Source organism: Erpetoichthys calabaricus, chromosome 2 (genome assembly GCF_900747795.2).
Source record: "Erpetoichthys calabaricus chromosome 2, fErpCal1.3, whole genome shotgun sequence".
Lineage (NCBI taxonomy): Eukaryota > Metazoa > Chordata > Cladistia > Polypteriformes > Polypteridae > Erpetoichthys > Erpetoichthys calabaricus.
Genome location: NC_041395.2, coordinates 290,651,531 through 290,672,560, shown reverse-complemented (window position 1 = coordinate 290,672,560; position 21,030 = coordinate 290,651,531). Strand labels below are relative to the sequence as shown.

The 21,030-nt window shown below is 39.6% G+C and overlaps 1 protein-coding gene across 2 annotated transcripts in view; it reads left to right on the top strand.

The window, feature by feature from the left end:
- The window catches only part of LOC114647182 (PDZ domain-containing protein 7-like), an 82,624-nt gene that overhangs the window by 49,884 nt on the left and 11,710 nt on the right, over positions 1 to 21,030 (top strand). Inside the window, exons 7-14 of one of the 2 annotated variants that reach the window (XM_028795753.2) lie at positions 1,720 to 2,229; positions 4,545 to 4,751; positions 14,993 to 15,034; positions 15,311 to 15,486; positions 15,604 to 15,695; positions 17,999 to 18,090; positions 18,172 to 18,243; positions 20,245 to 20,937. In XM_028795753.2, coding sequence (XP_028651586.1) covers positions 1,720 to 2,229; positions 4,545 to 4,751; positions 14,993 to 15,034; positions 15,311 to 15,486; positions 15,604 to 15,695; positions 17,999 to 18,090; positions 18,172 to 18,243; positions 20,245 to 20,937 — 1,884 coding nt within the window. The remainder of the gene's footprint in view (positions 1 to 1,719; positions 2,230 to 4,544; positions 4,752 to 14,992; positions 15,035 to 15,310; positions 15,487 to 15,603; positions 15,696 to 17,998; positions 18,091 to 18,171; positions 18,244 to 20,244; positions 20,938 to 21,030) is intronic. The other variant, XM_051922448.1, reaches the window with a different exon arrangement.

Sequence of the window (21,030 nt, the reverse complement as noted above, 5' to 3'; positions counted from 1 at the left end):
TCTTCAGCGAACTTTTGCACGTGGCAGGACTCTGAGTTGTATTGGAAGTCCGATGTATATAGGCTGAACAGGACCGGAGAAGTACAGTCCCCTGCGGCGCTCCTGTGTTGCTGACCACAATGTCAGACCTGCAATTCCCGAGACACACATACTGAGGTCCGTTCGTAAGATTGTCCACAAACCATGCCACCAGGTATGAATCTACTCCCATCTCTGTCAGCTTGTCCCTAAGGAGCAGAGGTTGAATGGTGTTGAAGGCGCAAGAGAAGTCCAGAAACATAATTCTTACAGCACCACTGCCTCTGTCCAAGTGGGAGAGTGATCGGTGTAGCATGTAGATGATGGCATCTTCCGCTCCCACCTTCTCCTGGTATGCGAACTGCAGAGGGTCGAGGGCGTGTTGGACCTGTGGCCTCAGGTGGTGAAGCAGCAGCCTCTCCATGGTCTTCATCACATGTGACGTCAGTGTGACAGGCCGGAAGTCATTCAGCCCACTAGGACGTGATACCTTTGGGACTGGGGTGATACAAGATGTTTTCCAAAGCCTCAGGACTCTCCCCCTGTTCCTGGCTCAGGTTGAAGATGCGCTGTAGAGGACTCCCCAGCTCCAGCGCACAGACCTTCAGCAGTCGTGGCGATACTCCATCTGGACCCGCTGCTTTGCTGGCACGAAGTTTCCTCAGCTCTCTACTCACTTGCGCTGTTGTAATTGTGGGTGGGGATGTCTCTCCTATGCTGGTATCAGCAGAAGGATGGGTGGAGGGTGCAGTACTCTGAGGTGAGAGTGAGAGAGGGCTTATCCTAACGGAATTTAGCACAAAGTAGCAACCAATTTTGGACTGGACATCCATCGATTTAAAGGCACAAACATTCATACCAGCATCTATAAAGCTAACATAAATGTTTGGGATGTGGACTTTAATTGGGAAACTGAGAAAAACTCACCCACGTGCCAGGATAACCTGACAACCCCACACGTATAAACACCAGGCCAGGAAACAAACCCTGGCCCATGCAGATGTGAGGACATTCTACTACGTAACCACTGCACCTTCTGACCATGAAACAATTAGAATTTGTGTAATGCCTATCTATTTTGAATACCTCCAAAAGTTGTCCTACAGATAGGACACACTAAAATTGTCACAGTACTTCTGGAGTTGCTGTGTGGGCAGGTGAAACCAGTTGCTGAAGATTACGCAATAAGTTCGATCCGTGAGGTTTCAAGTTCAATGCCATAGCCACTAGGCCACACTGAAGCTACATGTTGTTGTGTTTTACAGCCTGAATGGATGAGAACAGCTAAGAAGACTCTCCGCAACAGTGTTAAAGATGGATAAAATATGAGTGTGATGTGTGCAAACAGGATGGCAACTTGAAGCTATAGTATCACTTCAGTTTATTTACCCTGGTGCTCCATTTTTACTCACATATGTTATTTGGTAAATTTTAAGCAGGCTCCATTTGAGTTAGTGTAAGTGTGTCCCCTGCAGTGGACTGGCTCCCTGTTCAGGATTGGGCATTAGGGACAAGACACAATGAATAGGTATAGTAAGGTAGAAAGTGGATAGCATTTTCAGAAGTCAAAATTAAATATTTGCTACAGTTAGTTGGATGTTGTCTGTGCTATTATGACTGGCCGCCAAAGAAATGTGTAGTTGATATTTGCAGAGAGAGATGGTGACATCATCTCAACAAAGTTCTGTTTTTTTTCCTCAGTTGGCAATGGCTTCTTGAGCCATTCTTCTCAAACGTCAGATTCCAGCTCTTCTATCTCTTCATACTCATCAAGTACCCCCCTGAGTTCCATTAGTGGACTCTCTCAGATGCTGATACCCAATAACTTCTACCCATTCACATCTGAAATGGTGGACGTGTGCATCTCTACTGAGGATTCCCGCCGTGCCAGCACCACCGAAAAGATAGAGACTGCCATTCAGACTGACCTGCAGCTCCCTCCTGCCAGTGATTTCAATGATGACACTCTGGAGAGATCAGTCAGATTGTCTACCACAGAGACAAGTCGCACCCTTGGTGCTACAGTGTTGCTGAAAGACACGGTCATTCGAACAGAAAGCTTCAAAGAGACCACTCGCAGCCGCCGTAGAACTTTTTCTGTTGGAGACTCGTCTGATGAACATCTGGATTCTCCCAAAACAGCTTTACTCCTGGCACTCAGCAAACCGAGGAAACCAATTCGGCGGTCACAGAGCCATATCACTCTGCTAGGTAAGGAAAGCAGGAAGTATTTTCAATATATCTATAGGTTTAAAGAAAACCTTCTTGTATTCTATGAAAAGAGAGTGTATGTGGGTAGTTTTAGCTTTTCATCTAATTACAAAATGAAGATCAGGGCTAAAGAAGGCATTTGACTGCTTTGTTTTTATTCCATCACAATGCACTTATGGTCATGTGTAAAACTTTGTACATCTCATGAGTTTTCTTTTTTTTTAACATATGTTGACATATGAAGATTTGATTTTCATTTAAACAGTATCTATAGTTAAGGATGGTATTACAAATATAATGTCACATTTAATTTTGTTGTCCACTTTGTAATTTATATAAACATAAATGTACATTTTGCATGTGGAATAAGTAGGCCATCCCTCCATTTATTACCTCAAATACCTAAAATTAGAATCTGGTGCAAATAATTAGAACATCATTTGAGGTAATCTTGTCTGCACTGGTATTATTCAAACATCGGACATTTGGTTTGGTTTGCTGTTTGTTGTTGAAGTGTGTGTTATCACCATGCCACGATGGATAGAGCTCTCTGAGAGCTCTACAAAGATGGTTATAGATGTCTGTGGTTCTGGCAAAGGAAAATATTTCCTCCAAACAATTTGAAATCAACCATTCCACTGTCAAGATGATCATCAATAAGTGCAGAAGATTACAAACAATTGTGTGCTTGCAGGCCACCCCAGCAAGATCAGCCCAAGAGTAGAATGCTAGATGCTGAAAGATGTTTCCAAGAATCCCAGAATTTCATCTTGGAACCTATAGGTAGCGCTTATCAATGATGTCAGAGAGCAGGAGTCTATCATTAGAAAGAAGCTGCACAAATTAGATCTACATGGGGGGTGTTCCAGGGGGAAAACTTCAACATCAAGACAAAAATATGTGAAAAAATGATGAAACCCAGGGCTCTAATGAAGAAACCATCTGGGCTGACCGCATCTGCATTTGAATCGGCCAGTTTCCTCTTCTGTACCCACGGGCTGTTTGGCCACGCTGCTAGGCGCACAAATATAAAGCCTGAGTGCGCTGCTTTTAATCAAAAAAAAAAACTTACACATTGTCATGGATCCCTAAACGCACTTTACAACAGACTAAAGTTTTCCCATGAACACCTCAAACTTCTGAAACAATATGCTGTGCACACACAAAGCAAAGGTGGTGTAATTTGGCCACAGTACTAGAAGACCCGTTTTGGTGAAAAACAAAGACTGTATTTGACCAGAAGAATCTCATGTCCAGCTGTAAAGCATGGTGGTGGAAATGTTTTATTTAGGGGCTGATTTGCTGCATCAGGGCCTGGGCAGTTTACTGTCATTAATTCCACTATGTTGAATTCATCATTGTACCAGAGGGTGTCTAAGGATAATATGAGATCATCTGTCAGAAAATTGAAGCTCAACTCAAAGTGGACTTTACAACATGACCCTAAACATATCACTAAATTCACCAAGGAGTGCCTTGAAAGAAAGAAATGGAGAGTTCTGGAATGCTGGAGATGCTGTATGGGGATTTGGACTGTGCACACAAGACATGTCTAATAGCTGAAAGGATTCTGCATAGAGGAGTGGAAAAAACTTGCTCCCAGTCAATGTCAGAGACTGGTAGACAGTTAGTGGAAAAGCAGACTTAAGGGAGCAATACCAGCTTTTACAGCTAAGGGTGGACTTAATTTTTCCACAGATAGAGATGTCGTATGCTTCTTTTTCATTGAATATATTATTGCAAATTACGTCACCTTTATCTAAAGATACTGTTTTAATGAAGATCAAATCTAGATATGTCCACATATGTTCAAAAGGAAAACACATTTCTTAGAGTGTACTTCATTTTTCACATGACTGTACTATCTCTAGATAGGCAGTATTCAGTGAAAGCTCCTTCTTTTCTAATCAAATGACTCAGAGTTGCTTTTCTGTCGTTTCTTGATTTTTAAACAAATGACCGGCATCCTTCTCAAAATGTTTGCACTTTCCTCTATAACTACCCCTGGCTGATGATGCATGTATGTTTGATTAGTCTTCATCACTAAAGATAATGCCTCATCCATCAGTCATCTTTTAGTGTTAGTGAGATCTCTTCTTCGTGGAATGCTGGGGAATATTAGGAGCTGCTGGGTCATTCCAGCATTTTCTACACTAGTGTAGCATATGGGAATGGTAATTAATCAGTTACTTCAATGGTGACGTGTACCTCTCATACACTTAATTGTTTCCTTTACTTTGTCATTTCCCTGTATGCTGAAGAAAACAGAGGGTCCTGTTGTAGTTTGCTTATGCACTTCTGTTTTCTTCCTGCAGAGGATAAGAAAAAAAAGAAACAAAAAGACCTGAATCCTGGTGGGGGAACCAACCTTCAACGCTCCAAGACATTTGTCAGTCTTTTCTTCAAGAGTGGCCGCATTGGGAGGCAGAAAAGGCAGAGCTCCAAAGATGGTAAAGAAAGTGGCTCTGGAGAAGGAAGAAGCCGTTCAAAGTCCCCCCCTCTGCGTGGGCAAGTAGAAAAAGGTAAGTAGTTTCCTTACTCATCATATGCCTCATAGCCTGAGGTAACTGTTGTTTACGCTAAGGGTTTGTGTTAAGATTGTCAAAAAACCTTTGTATTCATGCATGTAAAATAATTTATACAGATATTATAAATAATAAATAAAAAGCACAAGACACACAGGCCTATAAGAAACATATTCTAAAAATGTGCTCACTATCCTTGCAACATGAAGAAGCTTATGGGAAACTACTAAAATAATTAACATAACACTCATACCCACTTAATCCAGTTCAAGGTAATAGTAAGTCAGAGACTTTCCCAGTAACACTTAATGCACAGCAGCAAACAGCCCTGGCCAGGACCCCAGTCCATCACAGGACCCATGTGCGCACACATTTAAGTAATACTGACAAAGGCATGACAAATAAAGATGCATAAATCAGAATGCATTTGTGAGACGTCCTTTTTAGTACAACATGCAGTTCTTGTTAAAAGAAAAAAAAAGCAGCCCAGATATCACACGTCTCTAAATTAAAAAGCACTATGACCTACTCTGACTTCTAGGTATCCCTCTCTTTTCCAAACTTTTCGCCTGACCAGGGCATATTTTAGGTACATTAGGCATAAAACACAAACCAACTCTGGTCAGGAGACAAATGCACCTCAGAGCCCGCAGTCTCACATGGGGTCAGTTCAGAATCACCAGTTAATCAAATACACATGTTGTCCGAAATTTAAAATTAGACTTCCCAGAGACAGACACGGAGAATGACCAAACTCTACATACGGTGCACTGAGTCTTGTATTCAAACTGATGTCTCTGAGGATTAATGGAACTGGAGATCTGCAGACTTCAGCAGATTTCTCAAAAGATATAGTCTTAGAAATACAGGTAAAATTCCGTTACAACGAAATTCATTACAACAAACTTTTCATTACAACAAAGTATTTTTACTGTCCGGACAGTTTCCCCATATGACGCGAGTCTATAAAAGTCTTGTTGCTACGAAAAACATTCAGCAGATACTTTCATTAGAATGAAGTGCCCAAAAGACCTTTAAATGCCTGAATGAATCATCCACAGAGCAGTTAGTTCTGTGGTTGCAGCTCAGTTGTGCACAACAATCACCGAACATTGTAAATATTTCTTATTCTTCGAACTTTTCTGGTACTGTTTTTGTTTTTTGTTTTTTTTTTTTTTTTTTTTGTTTTCCTGTGTTTGTTTTGTTCAGTGATGCATTTTGCTTATTGTGCGTCAACATTTGAAACGCAACCACTTGAATTTAACTCATTGTCACCCTCCTATAGAAATGGGAGACAAAAAAATGACAACAGTTTACATAAAAAATTAAAAAAAACTTGAAATTTTTGCCATTCTCGATTCCAGCAAAAAGAAGAACCTTAGGTTGCAATCCTTGCGCCTCAGTGCAAACCTATGCGAACTGCTGCATTTGAAGACATTGAAAAAGCAGTTTTTATGTGGTTCAGTGATGCTCGTTCAAGAAACATTCCAATAAGTGGGCCACTTGTTCAAGAAAAAGCAAAGTCACTGTCAATCTCCTTAGGCCACAGATATTTTACTACCAGCTGGGGTGGGCTAATTCACTTTCGGGGCCGTTTTGAAATTGCAGCATAGAGAAGAATCTGCAGTTCCAATTGAAAAAGCAAACAAATGGCATGCAGGTGAAATCAGGAAAATCATTTGAGCTTATGAGCCTTAAGACATCTACAATGCTGATGAGACTAGAATCTTCTACCAGCTGCTACTGCATCGCACTTTAGCACTCAAAGGTGATCCGTGCCGAGGAGGAAAAAAATTAAATAAAGATTGACCGCTCTACTTTGCAGCAATTCAACTGGCAGCTACAAAGTTATTCCTCTCAGCATTGGCAAGTCGACCAATGCTCTGTGTTTTAAGTGCGTTACATTCCTTCCCTGTGAGTATAAAGCAAATCAGCGAGCTTGGATGACTCGAGGCATTTTGTGAAACTGGCTGCAACAACTTGACAAGGATATTGTGACGTGTAAGTCACAGTCTTGCACCCAAAAACATGAGGCTGAATGTCAATACTTTAGAAAACCAGCTTTTATTCAACTTGAAACAGGAACAGCATGCTTATTTATTGTAGCGGGAGCTACCACTCTCCTATACACAGACACAACAAATGGGCAGAGCCGTTGCCAGGTCAGTGAGCAAGTTATACTGTTCCCTGCATTTATAATGTTCCTTTCATCACGCATCGACGACAGGTGCTTAAAGTGCTATCTCGATTGGCACGGTGCTGTGAGCCTGTGTTTGCCCCGGCAACGGACAAACTATCTTCCACAGACGTGGCAATCGCACCTCAGAATGCACTTTGGGGGGTCCCAAAAAAGTTCAGAAACCTCACAATATGAAGAACAACAAAAGGAAGATTCGCTTCTGATTGATAACTGTGCTGCCCACAACATGCTTCCACGTTTAGATAATGTTCGTGTTGAGTTCCTCCCACCCAACTGCATGGCAGTGCTTCATCCATTGGATTTGGGCATCATTCGCACCCTGAAAGTGTATTATCGCAAGGAAATGCTGAGAAGAATTCTCATCAGCATAACTTGTACACAGGAGGAGATGAAAATTAATGTGAAAGAAGCTATTGCAACACCTGGACGCAAGTTAAAGAAAGCACTACAGCGACAAGTACAGAATCTCATTACTATGAAAGTTTCGTTACAGCGAAATATTTTTTTAGGTCCCTGGCACTATGTTGTAGCAGAATTTTACCTGTATATATAGTCAAGCTCCATGGAAATTATTGATGCTTTCAACATATTTGAACAGGGAAACAGTAGATCTTCATACAAATAGTGCCTTCACATAAAAGTGATTATATATTTGCATAAAACACAAGAAAAATGTGTCTTTTCAAATATTTATTCAACAAAAATGTCAATAGATGTTATGGTCTACTAGGGAAAAAAGAAAGTGCTCCCTTGGTGTCAGCAGCCAGTATTGCCTCCTTTAACACCAATGATTTCTTGTTGGCATTTTGCAATAACAACCCACCAATCTCTGACATCGACCCTGAAATGTATGGCCACTCTACCATGCAGGTCCTTCAGTTGCAAGATGTTTGTGGGCTTTATTGCATGTACTGCCTGTTTCAAATCCCCCACCACATTCAAATGGAATTCAAATCAGGGCATTGACTAGGCCAGTCCCATTACTTGTGGTGAAATTTTAGGATTCTTTGAGACCACTTTAAGCAATTTCCCTGGCCAGTTAGTCTCGGAAATTTAGCTGTCGTTAGAAATCTGCACCACTTGTAGATGATTTCTTTTACAGTGGAATGATTGATTTCAGTTAATTTGCCAATCTTTTTAAATCACTGGCCAGAATCATGGGCATCCACTGCCTTTTTGTGAGAGTCCAGAGCGCTCTTTTGATCATAGCATGATGACACCTCACACTTCAAAAGAAAAGAGACCAACAGACCCTCAATATTTAAAGTTTAATTATGACAAGGGTCCTCCTGCATACTCCATAAGGAGGTTCTCATCATTGATGCCTAATCTGGAACACCTGATTCTAATTTTATGGATCTGAATTAGTGATACATTTAAGAGTACTCTTACGTTCTCCATGTGGCAAATCTGCATTTTTGTTAATTTAGATTATGAGAATGAAGACATTATGTCAAATTTATGTGTCATTTGTTCAAATATATCATCTTTAACTGTAGGCACTGTTTGCTTGAAGAGCTGATGTTTTTTTCTATTCAAATATGTTGAAAACGTCAGTGGGGTATACTTACTTTTTCACATGACTATAATTCAGGTTTCAAAATCTATGGGCATTGACAAAGTGAGTTTAGTCTGTATCTTTATATTTAACATTATTACTGTTATCAAATTTCACAAAATGGGTGAATGTATGAAAAAAATGTTAACATCACATGGTTGTGTTCATCATGAGCCAACACTGGACAGGTTGTCAGCCCTTCTAAGGGAATACTCATGTACATACCCATGCAAATTTACACAAAAATAAATCTAAGAAACACCAGCTTGCATATATTTGGGATGTGAGAGTAATCTGAAAGTTATGAGAACATGAAGATTGTATACTGACAGTGACGGGCCAGAGAATAGACCCTTTGATCCCTCAAGCCAGGACGAATCACTGTGCCACCTGTTGTTGTTATTGTTATAGCTTTATAAACATTATGTTTTTTATGTTTTTATATGATCATTATTGTCACATTCTAGTCAACATGAAACATTTCATTATTATATGTTGTTGATGTAACTGTTCTGCTCACTGCTTGAATCAAGGTTAATTACAAACATCAAAATTAAATTTAGAACACTTGACTGCTTGGTTGGTTAGTGGAAAGATAACAGGCAACTGATAATATACTCTTAGGCTAAATATAAAAAGTTTAAAAGTGCAGTTATTATCAGAACAAGAACATTAGCAGCAGTACAGGAAATTTAAGGAATAATAGGGTTGCAAAATTCCTGAGCAGAGCTGTCCTGAGGATTAAACAATAGTGGGGTGTTGGGCTGGGTCTTCAAAAGGTGACGGAGCATCAGCAAACTGAGGACAATTCAGAAGACAAGGAAAAGCTTACTATGAAAATGTGGGTGCATGAACCAAGAAATTGTTTGCATTTTTGGTGTGTTTAGAAATGAGACTCATTCAGCTGACAGTCTAAAGCAGAATGAGGACTTGTTAGAGAAACATCCAGAAAGACCACAGCCTTGGACAAGTGAAGCATGGAGATGTGTGGAAAAATGTAGTCCGGATAAGAGCTTTGTACTACATTCTACATATTATGGGAACGTGTGTGTAGAAACTTTTTATACAAGTATTGACTAAAAAGAAATGTAAAACCAAATACTCACTCCTCTACTTTAAGTAACTGCAATCCCCTACCACATTTGAAGAGCTTAAATGTGATACTGGAGCATTTAATAAATGAAAGAGTAAGATGGACTAAGTAGGCTCATTCAACATATAAACTTTCTTACCTTTTTTAATTAACCAGTGACCATTTCTTTTAATATAGAACCATTCATAGTAAATTATTATGTTTTAATAGTGAAATATAATCATATAACCAATGAACATTAAACTATGGTATGGACTTACCCTGTCACCTTGTGGTTTTAAATAATTATCCTTCAGACTGCAAGCACAAATTCTTCTGCATTTTACTACAATTCAGGTGTGTATAATGTAATAGATGTACTGTATGTGTGTGTGTGTGTGTGTATTGGGCCTGCTAGGGTGTGGTCAGCAAGCCAAGGGGCTGTACTGGTCAAATACTGTGCAATACAAGTCATAATGCTAGTATCTATTTATTCAATTTTTCCCACTGCACAAATAGTTTTATTTGCCCCCATTTTCCAGAGTCCTGTAAAAATGATTGTCTGAAGAGAAAGTGTATTTGTTCAGTGCCTATCTCCTGTTTTTAAGAAGGTGAATCCTCTTGAATATACTGCATAAGAGTCTCTTCATTGACCAAATTCCTTACTCAATTATGATATTAGGCAAACTGCCATTCTATTTGATTTAACCCAATATATAACTTAGTGTGATCATATGACTGGAAGGGGCAGACCCCTCTTTCTCATTTGGATGCTCTTGTATTGGGTTGGCTCACCAGAGGTCTCTCATAAGTACTGTTACGTTGATGTAACCAGCCTGAGACCTGGCACAGAGGAATCCATTTACTGTATATGCATACCGTGCATGCTATAGCAATCAAGTGTTACACACAGTCTGCAACAATGCTTAAATATGCTGTGACATTCACTTGGTATTAAGGGGCCTATGGTGTGTCAAGAAGACATCCCCCACACAATTACACAAACACCACCAACATTTGTCTTTGGCACAAGGTAGCATTTTTCTAATCTTTAGTCTTTTAAGATTTTAGCAGTCATGTGGCCATTGCAGTCTTGTTTTCCTGTTCTTGGGTGATAACAGATACAGGTGCAGGGTTTTTTGGTAGTTAATTTGCTTATAAGATATCCTTCTGCACAAATGTACTTAAAATGTAGAGTGCATATATAGTATACATGTATCTTCATCCATCAGTTATTGAACCCACTCACTGTTAAGAACATAAGAAATTTGACAAATATGAGAAGACTATTCAATCCATCAAGCCTGTTTGTTTAGCTGATAGCTAAGCTGTCCTAATATCTCATCCATAGTTAAAGGTTGTCAAAGATTCCTGCTTCAACTCCATGTTTCAGTAGTTTGTTCCTGAGTCCCACAATTCTTTGTGTAAACAAATGTTTCCTTGCTGTAGTCCTAAATGTAGTTCCCTTAATGTCCACTGGTGCCCTCAAGTACGTGATTTACCATTAAGTTGAAAGAATGTTTCTGGATCTACTTTATCAGTGCCTTTGAGAATTTTGAAGACCCAAATTAGGTCTCCATGCTGACTCGCCTGCGTGAAAATGAACAGGTCTAATTTCCTGAGTCTGCTGGAATAGGACATGTCCCTCAGTCCAGGTATGCACTTGGTTGCTCTCCTCTGCACAGCTTCAAGTGCTGCTATGTCTTTCTTGTAGTGTGGTGACCAGAACTGCACACAGTACTCCAGGTGTGGTCTCATTAGTGTATTAAATAGTCCGATCATAGCATCCCAACAGTTTTTACAATATAACCTATTATTTACATTTTTAACAGTTTCTCTGCATTGCTTAGATGATGCAGATGTATCAATGAAAACTTATAGGGCACTGCCTCCCATCTTGTATTTACAATTGACGTTCCCGTTGCCCATGTTTAGCACTTTTCTACGTTAAACTACATTTTGTAAGTGTCCACCATGTTCTGAAGCTTATTCATGCTTCTTAAATTCATGAATTGTTGTAGAGGCCCAAATGTTTACTGGCAGCACTGGCTGACAGAGAGGACCAGGTGACAGCCCAACACACACACGTCCACGCAGGCACAACAACAAGGAAACCCAAGCAGTGACTGGGGAGGAATTTGACCATTTTGCCTGGATTTTTTTGCCTACTATATGTAATTTATAATACACTAGCAAAATACCCGCGCTTCGCAGCGGAGAAGTAGTGTGTTAAAGAGGTTATGAAAAAGTAAAGGAAACATTTTAAAAATAACGTAACATGATTGTCAATGTAATTGTGTTGTCATTGTTATGAGTGTTGCTGTCATATATATATACATATACACATACACATATATAACACACTACATTTTATATATATATATATATATATATATATATATATATATATATATATATATATATATATATATATATATATACACATACAGATATATATATATATATATATACACATACAGAGATATATATATATATATATACACATACAGATATATATTATATAGCAAAATACCCGCGCTTCGCAGCGGAGAAGTAGTGTGTTAAAGAGGTAATGAAAAAGTAAAGGAAACATTTTAAAAATAACGTAACATGATTGTCAATGTAATTCTGTTGTCATTGTTATGAGTGTTGCTGTCATATATATTACATATACACACACATATACACACATATACAGATATATTATATATACATATAGACATATATTTTTATATATATATATATATATATATATATATATATATATAATTATACACATACATACATACATACATATACACACATAGATGCACTTACAATAACATAGAAATCAATATAAACAACATTAACATCATTATCATATGAGAATATGAAGTAATATATAAGAAGCACATTTCATATAAATATAAATTATTAAACAGTAAAATCTTCTTCAATAATTTGCTACCGTGGCTTTTCGTTGGTCTGTCCAGGATTTTAAATCACCTGTACCTTGCAAACCGTTTCACCTATTGACTTGAAATCTGGTACACATATAATACGTCACGTCTGCTATCCGCTTTATGGGTGATGATTGTATTACTCTTTTTATGTTTATTTTATTTTAGAATCAACTCCTATCTGCGCACACCAGGGCGGCCGTGGGCAGATGCGTATGGTGTATTCACTCCATGTTATCGTGCATTGCGCTGTCAGTGGTATTTTGATAAAAGAATTTGAACAATATATAAGAAGCGTATAAATTATTAAACAGTAAAACATTAACATTTAAGAAGTAAAGTTACATTGAGTACTACTGCAGTGCCTTCGGGCATACCTCATTTTTTCTTTGCCCATTACATGCTTAAATGTATACATTTTTTGGTGTACCTACCCGAGAACACGCGACATATAACCGACCGTGGGAGAAGCATGGATTTTAAACACGCGTTGAGTTCATCTGCTGGTCTCCCTCGTGGAATAACTGGTAATGTTTGACTACAATGTACAGCGAGTAAAACGACATTACCTCCTTTTTTTTTTTTACGATCTGTCAGATCTTGCTTTTTTCGGTTCAAGGCTTCATAAGCTCTTTTATGTGCCATGGTGTACTTGATAAGTACTAATTATCCCAAACCATCATCTTTGAATCTTGCAAGACTTTCGCCTTGTATGTAGATCGGGGTAATTACATTCATTGCATTCGTAGTCTGAATCACAATCTGATTGTATGGGTGGTTACCTGGCACTGTAGGGTTGCCACCCGTCCTTTAAAATACGGAATGGTGCCGCGTTTGACAATGAAATTGCGCGTCCCGTTTTGAATCAATACTGGACGGGATTTATCCCATATTTTTTTTATCATTTTTTTTTAAAGCAGCGTCTCATGCAAATCATCCCACACGCATTTTATGAAGATGCCTCCTTTCCTACTTTGGATTGGGTAATACTTGATGTCATCGTTAGTTTGATTGGTGTTTTTAACTGTCCAGTGAGGAGGGCGTGTCTTTTAAGTACAGTCTGCAAAGTGTTGGCACTGAGATGTGGCGTCAGCGCCATAGTTGAAGCCCCTAACGTTGCGGTCAGCAAGTTGGCTAACATCCGCCATGTGCCGTCTTTCAGTTGCGAGAAGCAGATCATAGAATGGTTGAAACTGTTGCCCCTAACGTTGCGCCACGGCGTGTGGTTCGTTTATACCTCGTGTCTTCTCATTAAACTTTTATCTCACGAATATGTTATTGCAATCCGCAGCGGGAGCGTTTCTATAAACTTAATTGAAACTTACGTTTTACACCGTGCTTTGTTTCCCTTATGAACATGCTTGTATGCTTAACTCGCTCCGTTCTCAATTGTTTAATTAATTTTTTGCTCTTCGCTGTTTGCGGCTGTTCCTCCATTTCCCCCTACTTCGTTGTTTTATCTCGCGAATATGTTATTGCAATCCTTAACGGGAGCGTTTCAATAAACTGATTGAAAATAGTTTTGCATTTACCTTTTTAGTAAAAGGCGAGCTTTTAAGCCTGAGAAATCACCCCGTAAATGCACACGTTTAATTGCACATGTGTTAATATGTATGGTTACACAGTATTAAAAGACAGTGAACAACGTCAGTTACCTTTCTTCCCGCGTTTGATAAAAGGTGAGCTTTTAAGCCTGAGAAATCACCCCGTAAATGCACACGTTTAATTGCACATGTGTTAATATGTATGCTTACACAGTATTAAAAGACAGTGAACAACGTCAGTTACCTTTCTTCCCGCGTTTGATAAAAGGTGAGCTTTTAAGCCTGAGAAATCACCCCGTAAATGCACACGTTTAATTGCACATGTGTTAATATGTATGATTACACAGTATTAAAAGACAGTGAAAAATTAACGTCATTTACCTTCGTTCCCGTGTGTGACTCGTGCTGTAATTGTCTTCCTTGTTTTTAGTTCACGTGATTACGTAGGAGGCGTGATGACGCGATACGTGACTCCGCCTCCTCCATTACAGTGTATGGACAAAAAATATGTTCCAGTTATGACCATTACGCTTTGAATTTCGAAATGAAACCTGCCTAACTTTTGTAAGTAGCTGTAAGGAATGAGCCTGCCAAATTTCAGCCTTCCACCTACACGGGAAGTTGGAGAATTAGTGATGAGTGAGTCAGTCAGTCAGTCAGTCAGTGAGGGCTTTGCCTTTTATTATTATAGATATTTATATTTTTTTTCTTGATCATTTAAAACTTTGGTGAAGTACATTTTTAGAAAATGCCCAGGCTTTTACTGTAAATTTTAAAAACTGCACAATGCGGAAAAAGTTTTGACTCATAAAACAAAAAAACATGCATGATATTGATATTTACTCAGTGAGTACTATGTCGTTTTTAACTAAATGTGGAATAAACAATTTTCCTTAAGTAGCTATAATTCTTCTTTGTTCCCCAGGCAATGCAGTTCAAAGATTTGTGATTAGAAGCCTTAAAAGGGGTAACTTTTTAATTGTTTTTTGTTACAATGCAGTGATTTGTGTCCGGGCTTTCTGGGGCTGGTGGTGGGACTTATGCATGTGTATGCTTTTTTTTTTTTGTTTTTTTTTATAAATTATGTTCACTATAACTTTCATTATTAATTTATTAATAGCCCACTTTCTCATTTGTCATTTCCATGCAAAACATCACATACTGTACTCCTCTTTGATTTAAATTAAAACAACTAGTGGCCCATTTAATGAACGTGTCTGTTTTTTTCCTGATTGGTTCGTAGAAAAGGAAAGGGGCCGCTTATTCTCCCTGTTTGGCACACAAAAAGAGGTCAGCTCCAGCTACCATGATGGCATTCCATTTTCCATGCCAGAGCAGGGACTTTCTCTGGTGGAAGATATGGCCAGGAAGCTGCTGAATGAAGACGAGGTTTCAGCTGTTCTTAGACACTGTCAGCATGTGAGTTACCTTCCAATTTAGATTTATGGATGGTTTAAGCAAGAAATTATGTTTCTTTTTGGAAGCCTTCATAATTTATGGCTCATAGTATTATACAAAATGTATTTTTTTGTGTAGTATATTTCAGAAAGAGAGGTAGAAGATTTAGTTCGGCCCCTTCTTGTAATACTTGACCGACCAGAAAAACTGCTGCTGCTGAGAGAAATAAGGTCAGAATTACAAATTTCTCCCATACCAGTGCTAATCAATATACATAAAACTGTGTAACCAATGCACTTGTGACCATCCAGTCTACGCATGGTTATGGAGGCTGAAGTCTGTGCTGCAGGAGCTAATCCTGGAAAGGATGTCGGTCTACTACCTGAGCATAATGTGACATTGACTTTTCTAATCCTGTGTGTAGCTGAGTGCATTTGATCTTCTTTTTAAGGTTTTTAGCTATTTCCATTTGTCCTCGATTGCCTTTCTTTGAGCAGTATTCATGGTGACAGGATGCTTTTATTTTAAATTAGTAAAAGACATGTATTTTAAATAAAGTGACACATGTTTTCCATATAGTCAAATGAAATGTATTATTGCACTTGTCAGACATTTCACAATCGCAGTATGCCTTTCATGAATATGAATGTTAAAGTCCACATTGATACTTAGTGTTGAGCAATGTGTTTTTTCAGTTTTTGATGCTTTTAAGTTTGGGCTTTATTCCAGCAATTGTGCCTTTTTAATAGCATATAGTATTTTGGTCTTATAAGAAGAAACTGAACTGAATATGTGAATGACTGCAGGCTATAAACTAGACCCGATTACCCAATCATGATACACAACAGCTACCGGTTACAACTGTCTATTGATGCGCTTGGACACTTCATCAGTCATATGATCTGGGGTCATCAGGTGTTTCAGGTCTTTCAAAATGGACACCCTCACTCAGGCGACCCAATGAGGAGTGTTCAGTTCCCGGCTTGTGCCCAAGTAGCAAGTGATCATGGTTCACTTGTCTTCATCCACAGCCATCTAGAGATTTTTGTCTGTTGCCTTGGTTGTAACTTTGATGACTTTTATCTTGTGCACACCTGTTACGCTCAGAAGACAGTAAGCCTTACACAGAGACTGGGCTGGGCTGCAAAACCTCAGCAGCCCATCTCTGTGGTCAAACACCATATACGCCACCCATGTCTGCGGCATTCTTCCTCCAACTCGGTATACTTTTCTTTCTTATGCTCATGGGCTTCCTCCATCCTCTCCTCCCAAGGAACTGTAAGTTCCAGCATAACCACCTGCTTGGATGTTTCCGAAAATTGGACGATGTCTGGCCTCATGGTGGTCTCTACGATGTTATTTGGAAATTGGAGCGGCTTCCCCACATCTACCTTCACCTTCCAGTCTGGTGCTGTTCCCAAGAGCCCTAGTGCTACCCTTGGCTGATGTCTGGGCTTTTCTCCCACTCTGAGAAAGGGAATCCTCTGCCTAAGTGGTCCAGTGCACTTGATCTGGTCTCTGGCACTTGAGAGAGTTCCTGCAATCACCTTTAATGCTTGGTCATGCCGCCAGTGATTGCGACCCTCTCCCAGTGCTTTTGGGCAACTGCTAAGAATATGCTCAAGTGTCCCTCCTCTCTGGCACAAGGGGCATGCTGGAGAGTCAACCTTGCCCCAGCAGAAGAGGTTGGATGGACTTGGCTGGACATCATAGACAGCTTGGATCAGAAATCTGATCTGGAAGGGCTTGACCTGCCACAGCTCGGACCAGGAGATCTTGCGGTCCATAGCCCTTTCCCATTTCGTCCAGGCACTTTACTGTCACATTCCTACCACTTGACTCCCCCAAAGTTCTTCGACCTCTGCTCTTACTTCCTCTTGTACCAGGTGGTGCCTGACTTTGCCTTGGGCCCTGTCCTAACGGATTGTTGGAATGCTCCCAAGTCCTGCTTGGCCAGATGTTACTGGCCCCACCAGAGTCCTGTGGCATAGCTGTGCCTCTGCCCTGTCCTCTGCATCCTCCACCCTCCACTTACCAAAAAAATCTCTTTGTACGCTGACAGAATCCTGTCTTTCTGTCAGATTGTCCCCATCCTTAACCTCATGAATTCCTAAGAAGTCTACTCGAACTATAAAATTAATTGGTCTAAAGCACTCGCCTCCATTTAAGTCAACTCTGTCCACGGTCCTCTCTTTTGCCATCTATCCCACTTGCATTTTCTCAACTTTAATATTTCTTTTTGTTGTCAAAATTAGTTGTGATCATTTGGCTTTCTATAAGTTTGTTGTCTATGCAAATTTGATCACATATTTAAAGATGATATATGGCCTAAAAGTAGCAATAATACATACACACAGACATAAGTGAGGTCAAATGTGAGGCATTCCTTCTCAATGCTGCTTGGTTAGGCTTTGATTAGATTTAAGCAAATCTGAATAAAGAGTAAGAAAATAATTAAATATATGCAGCTGCACAGTTATCATAATTAACCTTTACCTTCGAGCATTATTTATATTGTACTCTGGTTTTGCAGAACCATTTTGTCACCTACTGACTTGGGAAGATTTGACAGCATGGTTATACCCTTTGAGCTTGAAGCATATGACATTTTAAAGAACAGAACAGGTAATTCAAATTTTGTTTGTGATTCTGGACACTGCAAATGTATATCCTGCTTCTCCCAACTGAGTGTTCTTTGTCTTCCAGTGAGATCCCCTGCTCTTCGATCCTCCCAAAGTAGAACAGCACCTAAAAGACACCTCATCACTCCAGTACCAGGTGAAGCCTTTCTTGGGTTAGGTTCTGTTACCTTAATTCAGAGAAGCTTGTAGCATTCTAACACAAGTCATGCCAGGGTATGAAAATGACCTCGGCTGAGGGTTTTTTTCAATAAGTATGAAGTAAGCCAACTAAAGAAGCTCCTGACAGTCCAACTAAATTCTCAGTCATGTTGAAAGCTGCACTTCAGACTAGCACCATAAAAGCTGGTGAGGTTAAGCTTCAATGCAACAGCAGGAGCAAAAGCTAGTTTGAAATATCTACAAGATTTTGGTTTTTAATGTAAGTTTTATGTTACAAAACAAAATTATCCTCTAAAATGTTTGGAAGGAATGGTACATTTGAAATTGATCTGATTAAATCTCATTTCTTTAACAGTCTAACAATGGCTAATTTGAAAACTTCTGGGACAAAGTCCTCTAGCATTAGCTGTACTGCTGTTTCAAGTACAGTAATCCCTCACTTATCGCGGGAGATAGGTTCCAAAGCCGACCGCGATAACTGAATTTCTGCGAAGTAGGGACACCATATTTATTTAATTATTTAACGTGTATTTGGACGTTTTAAACCCTCCCTGTATTGTTTACAACCCACCCTTTACTCTATTAATAATAGGGACAACTGTTAAGCAATATGAAATCAGTAGATAAGTTTACACTTACTGTATAGCAAAGTACACGTAGCTATGTATGACGTGATGATGGTGATGAATATGCTGCGCAGTAAAAATGATGACGATGAAGGTGATAATGACTTTTACTGCGCAGCCGATGACTGTATTTAACGACGGCAGTGCCATTTCCTGGGGCACCTCCTCCACGGTTTCCGAAGGTGTATCCGTAGTAGTAGTAGTAGGAACTGGCTCTTTTTTGCGAGGCTGCAAAAACATTGTGATCGGCAGTTGCTGCCGCTGCTTCTTTTTCTGGTCGAAGAGCAGCTTGTAGGCGGTCGTGACGTCGTCGACCTTGTTGCAAAGATTCCTAAAGCAGATTCCATCCAGACTACTGCCTTATCACGTCCACTTGCAACTCGTTTTGCGCCCTGGTTAAAGGACACTGCGGCCGTAGATCTTATATGCTTTCCTCCTTTTTAAATAAAAAGAATCGTGGACTCATTGATGCTGTAATGGTGTCCTGCAGCGGTGTAGCTGTTCCCTTTCTTCAACATATCCAAAACTTTTACCTTTTCTGCAATCATTTGCATCTTCTGTTGGCGCTTGGACGTGGCCCATGAAGCAGTAGCACGTTAATGCTGAATGAGTGAGATGAGACTTCCTGGTTAATGCAGCACTCCGTCGCTGAGCCAATCAGCAATACACAGGAACTTAACTGCGTGCTCTGATTGGGTAGCTTCTCAGCCATCCGCCAATAGCATCTCTTGTATGAAATCAACTGGGCAAACTAACTAAGGAAGCAAGTACCAGAAGTAAAAAGACCCATTGTCCGCAGAAACCTGCGAAGCAGCGAAAAATCTGCGATATATATTTAGATATGCTTACGTATAAAATCCGCGAAGTCATGAATCCGCGAAAAGTGAACCGCGAAGTAGCGAGGGATTACTGTACACTTTTAACAGGTTAGCTGGATTTGGGTCCAATGAACAGACAGTGGATTTCAGTTTTAAAATCAATCGCATATTTAGATCTTCTGTCTTTATATTTTAAGGTGCTAAATGCAATAAACTAGTTAGTGTCAAACTATGAGCTTTGCCCCCCTTTAACTTTTGTACCGCTTCTTTTGGCAAAGCCCAAAAAATGCATTTTTTTCACAGATTGATAAACCATAACAATGAAAACAAAAGTAAGAATGTGCAATAAACAGTACTGATAATACAGGTATTTGGAAATAAAGTATATATCAAAGGATAATATTTTAGCAGAGGGCTATATATAAGTGTTCAAAGTTTTTATCAAATATGCACACCACAGTACTGTATTGAATATTAATTGAACTTTACTGGCTGTTTTTCTATTATATCTGAGTCTGCTTCTTTGCGTTTCAGACTATCGAGGAGGATTTCACCTGAAGGCTGCACAAGACTACGAAAAGGACCGAGAGCTGATGGAAGAAATTGAAAAGCTCAAGCTGTCTGGAACTGAGCAAGACAGACAACTTTATTCCAGGGCTTTCACACCCCTTGAAGATGTGCCAGTAGATGCCTATTCTACAAATACCAGGTCCTACAAGTCTGCTGGGTCCAAACTGCAACAGTCTAATTGGTTACTGACTGACATGGTTCAGACCACAGCACTGAATGCCACACAGAAAAAAACGTTTACAGCGATCTTTGACCTCCCGAAACGGGAAGATGCTCTTTATTCACCCACAGATAAGAATCCTTTTCCCAGTGAAAATGGAATGTCTACCAGAAAATCTGAACTGGTGAAGTCTAAAAAGGAAAAGGGTGAGAAAAGCAAAGACACTTTGTACTCCGTGGTGAACAATCCCAAGAAGTCCAGGCCTTCACTGTCTCAGATTTTTGGGGATACCACATCTGGTGCTGCCAATTTGGACTCAAGTCACAAAGTTCATTCTGAATCAGTCAAAGATAAAGCTGCTGAAAAAGAACTGGTGAACGGACATTCAGCAGCTGCGTCAAGTGGTGTTAACGGTACATTAGAGCAGGGAGCTGCTCCTCCACTTCAAGAATATCAACTTTCCACTGTGGCCATCTCTAAAAGTAAACAGTCCTTGGGTGAGTATTTAGTCGTGATGTTTTGGCATGTTTGTTCAACAGTTATTGTGCGGTGATAAGCAATTCTTTAATTATTACTACATTTCTATGGTG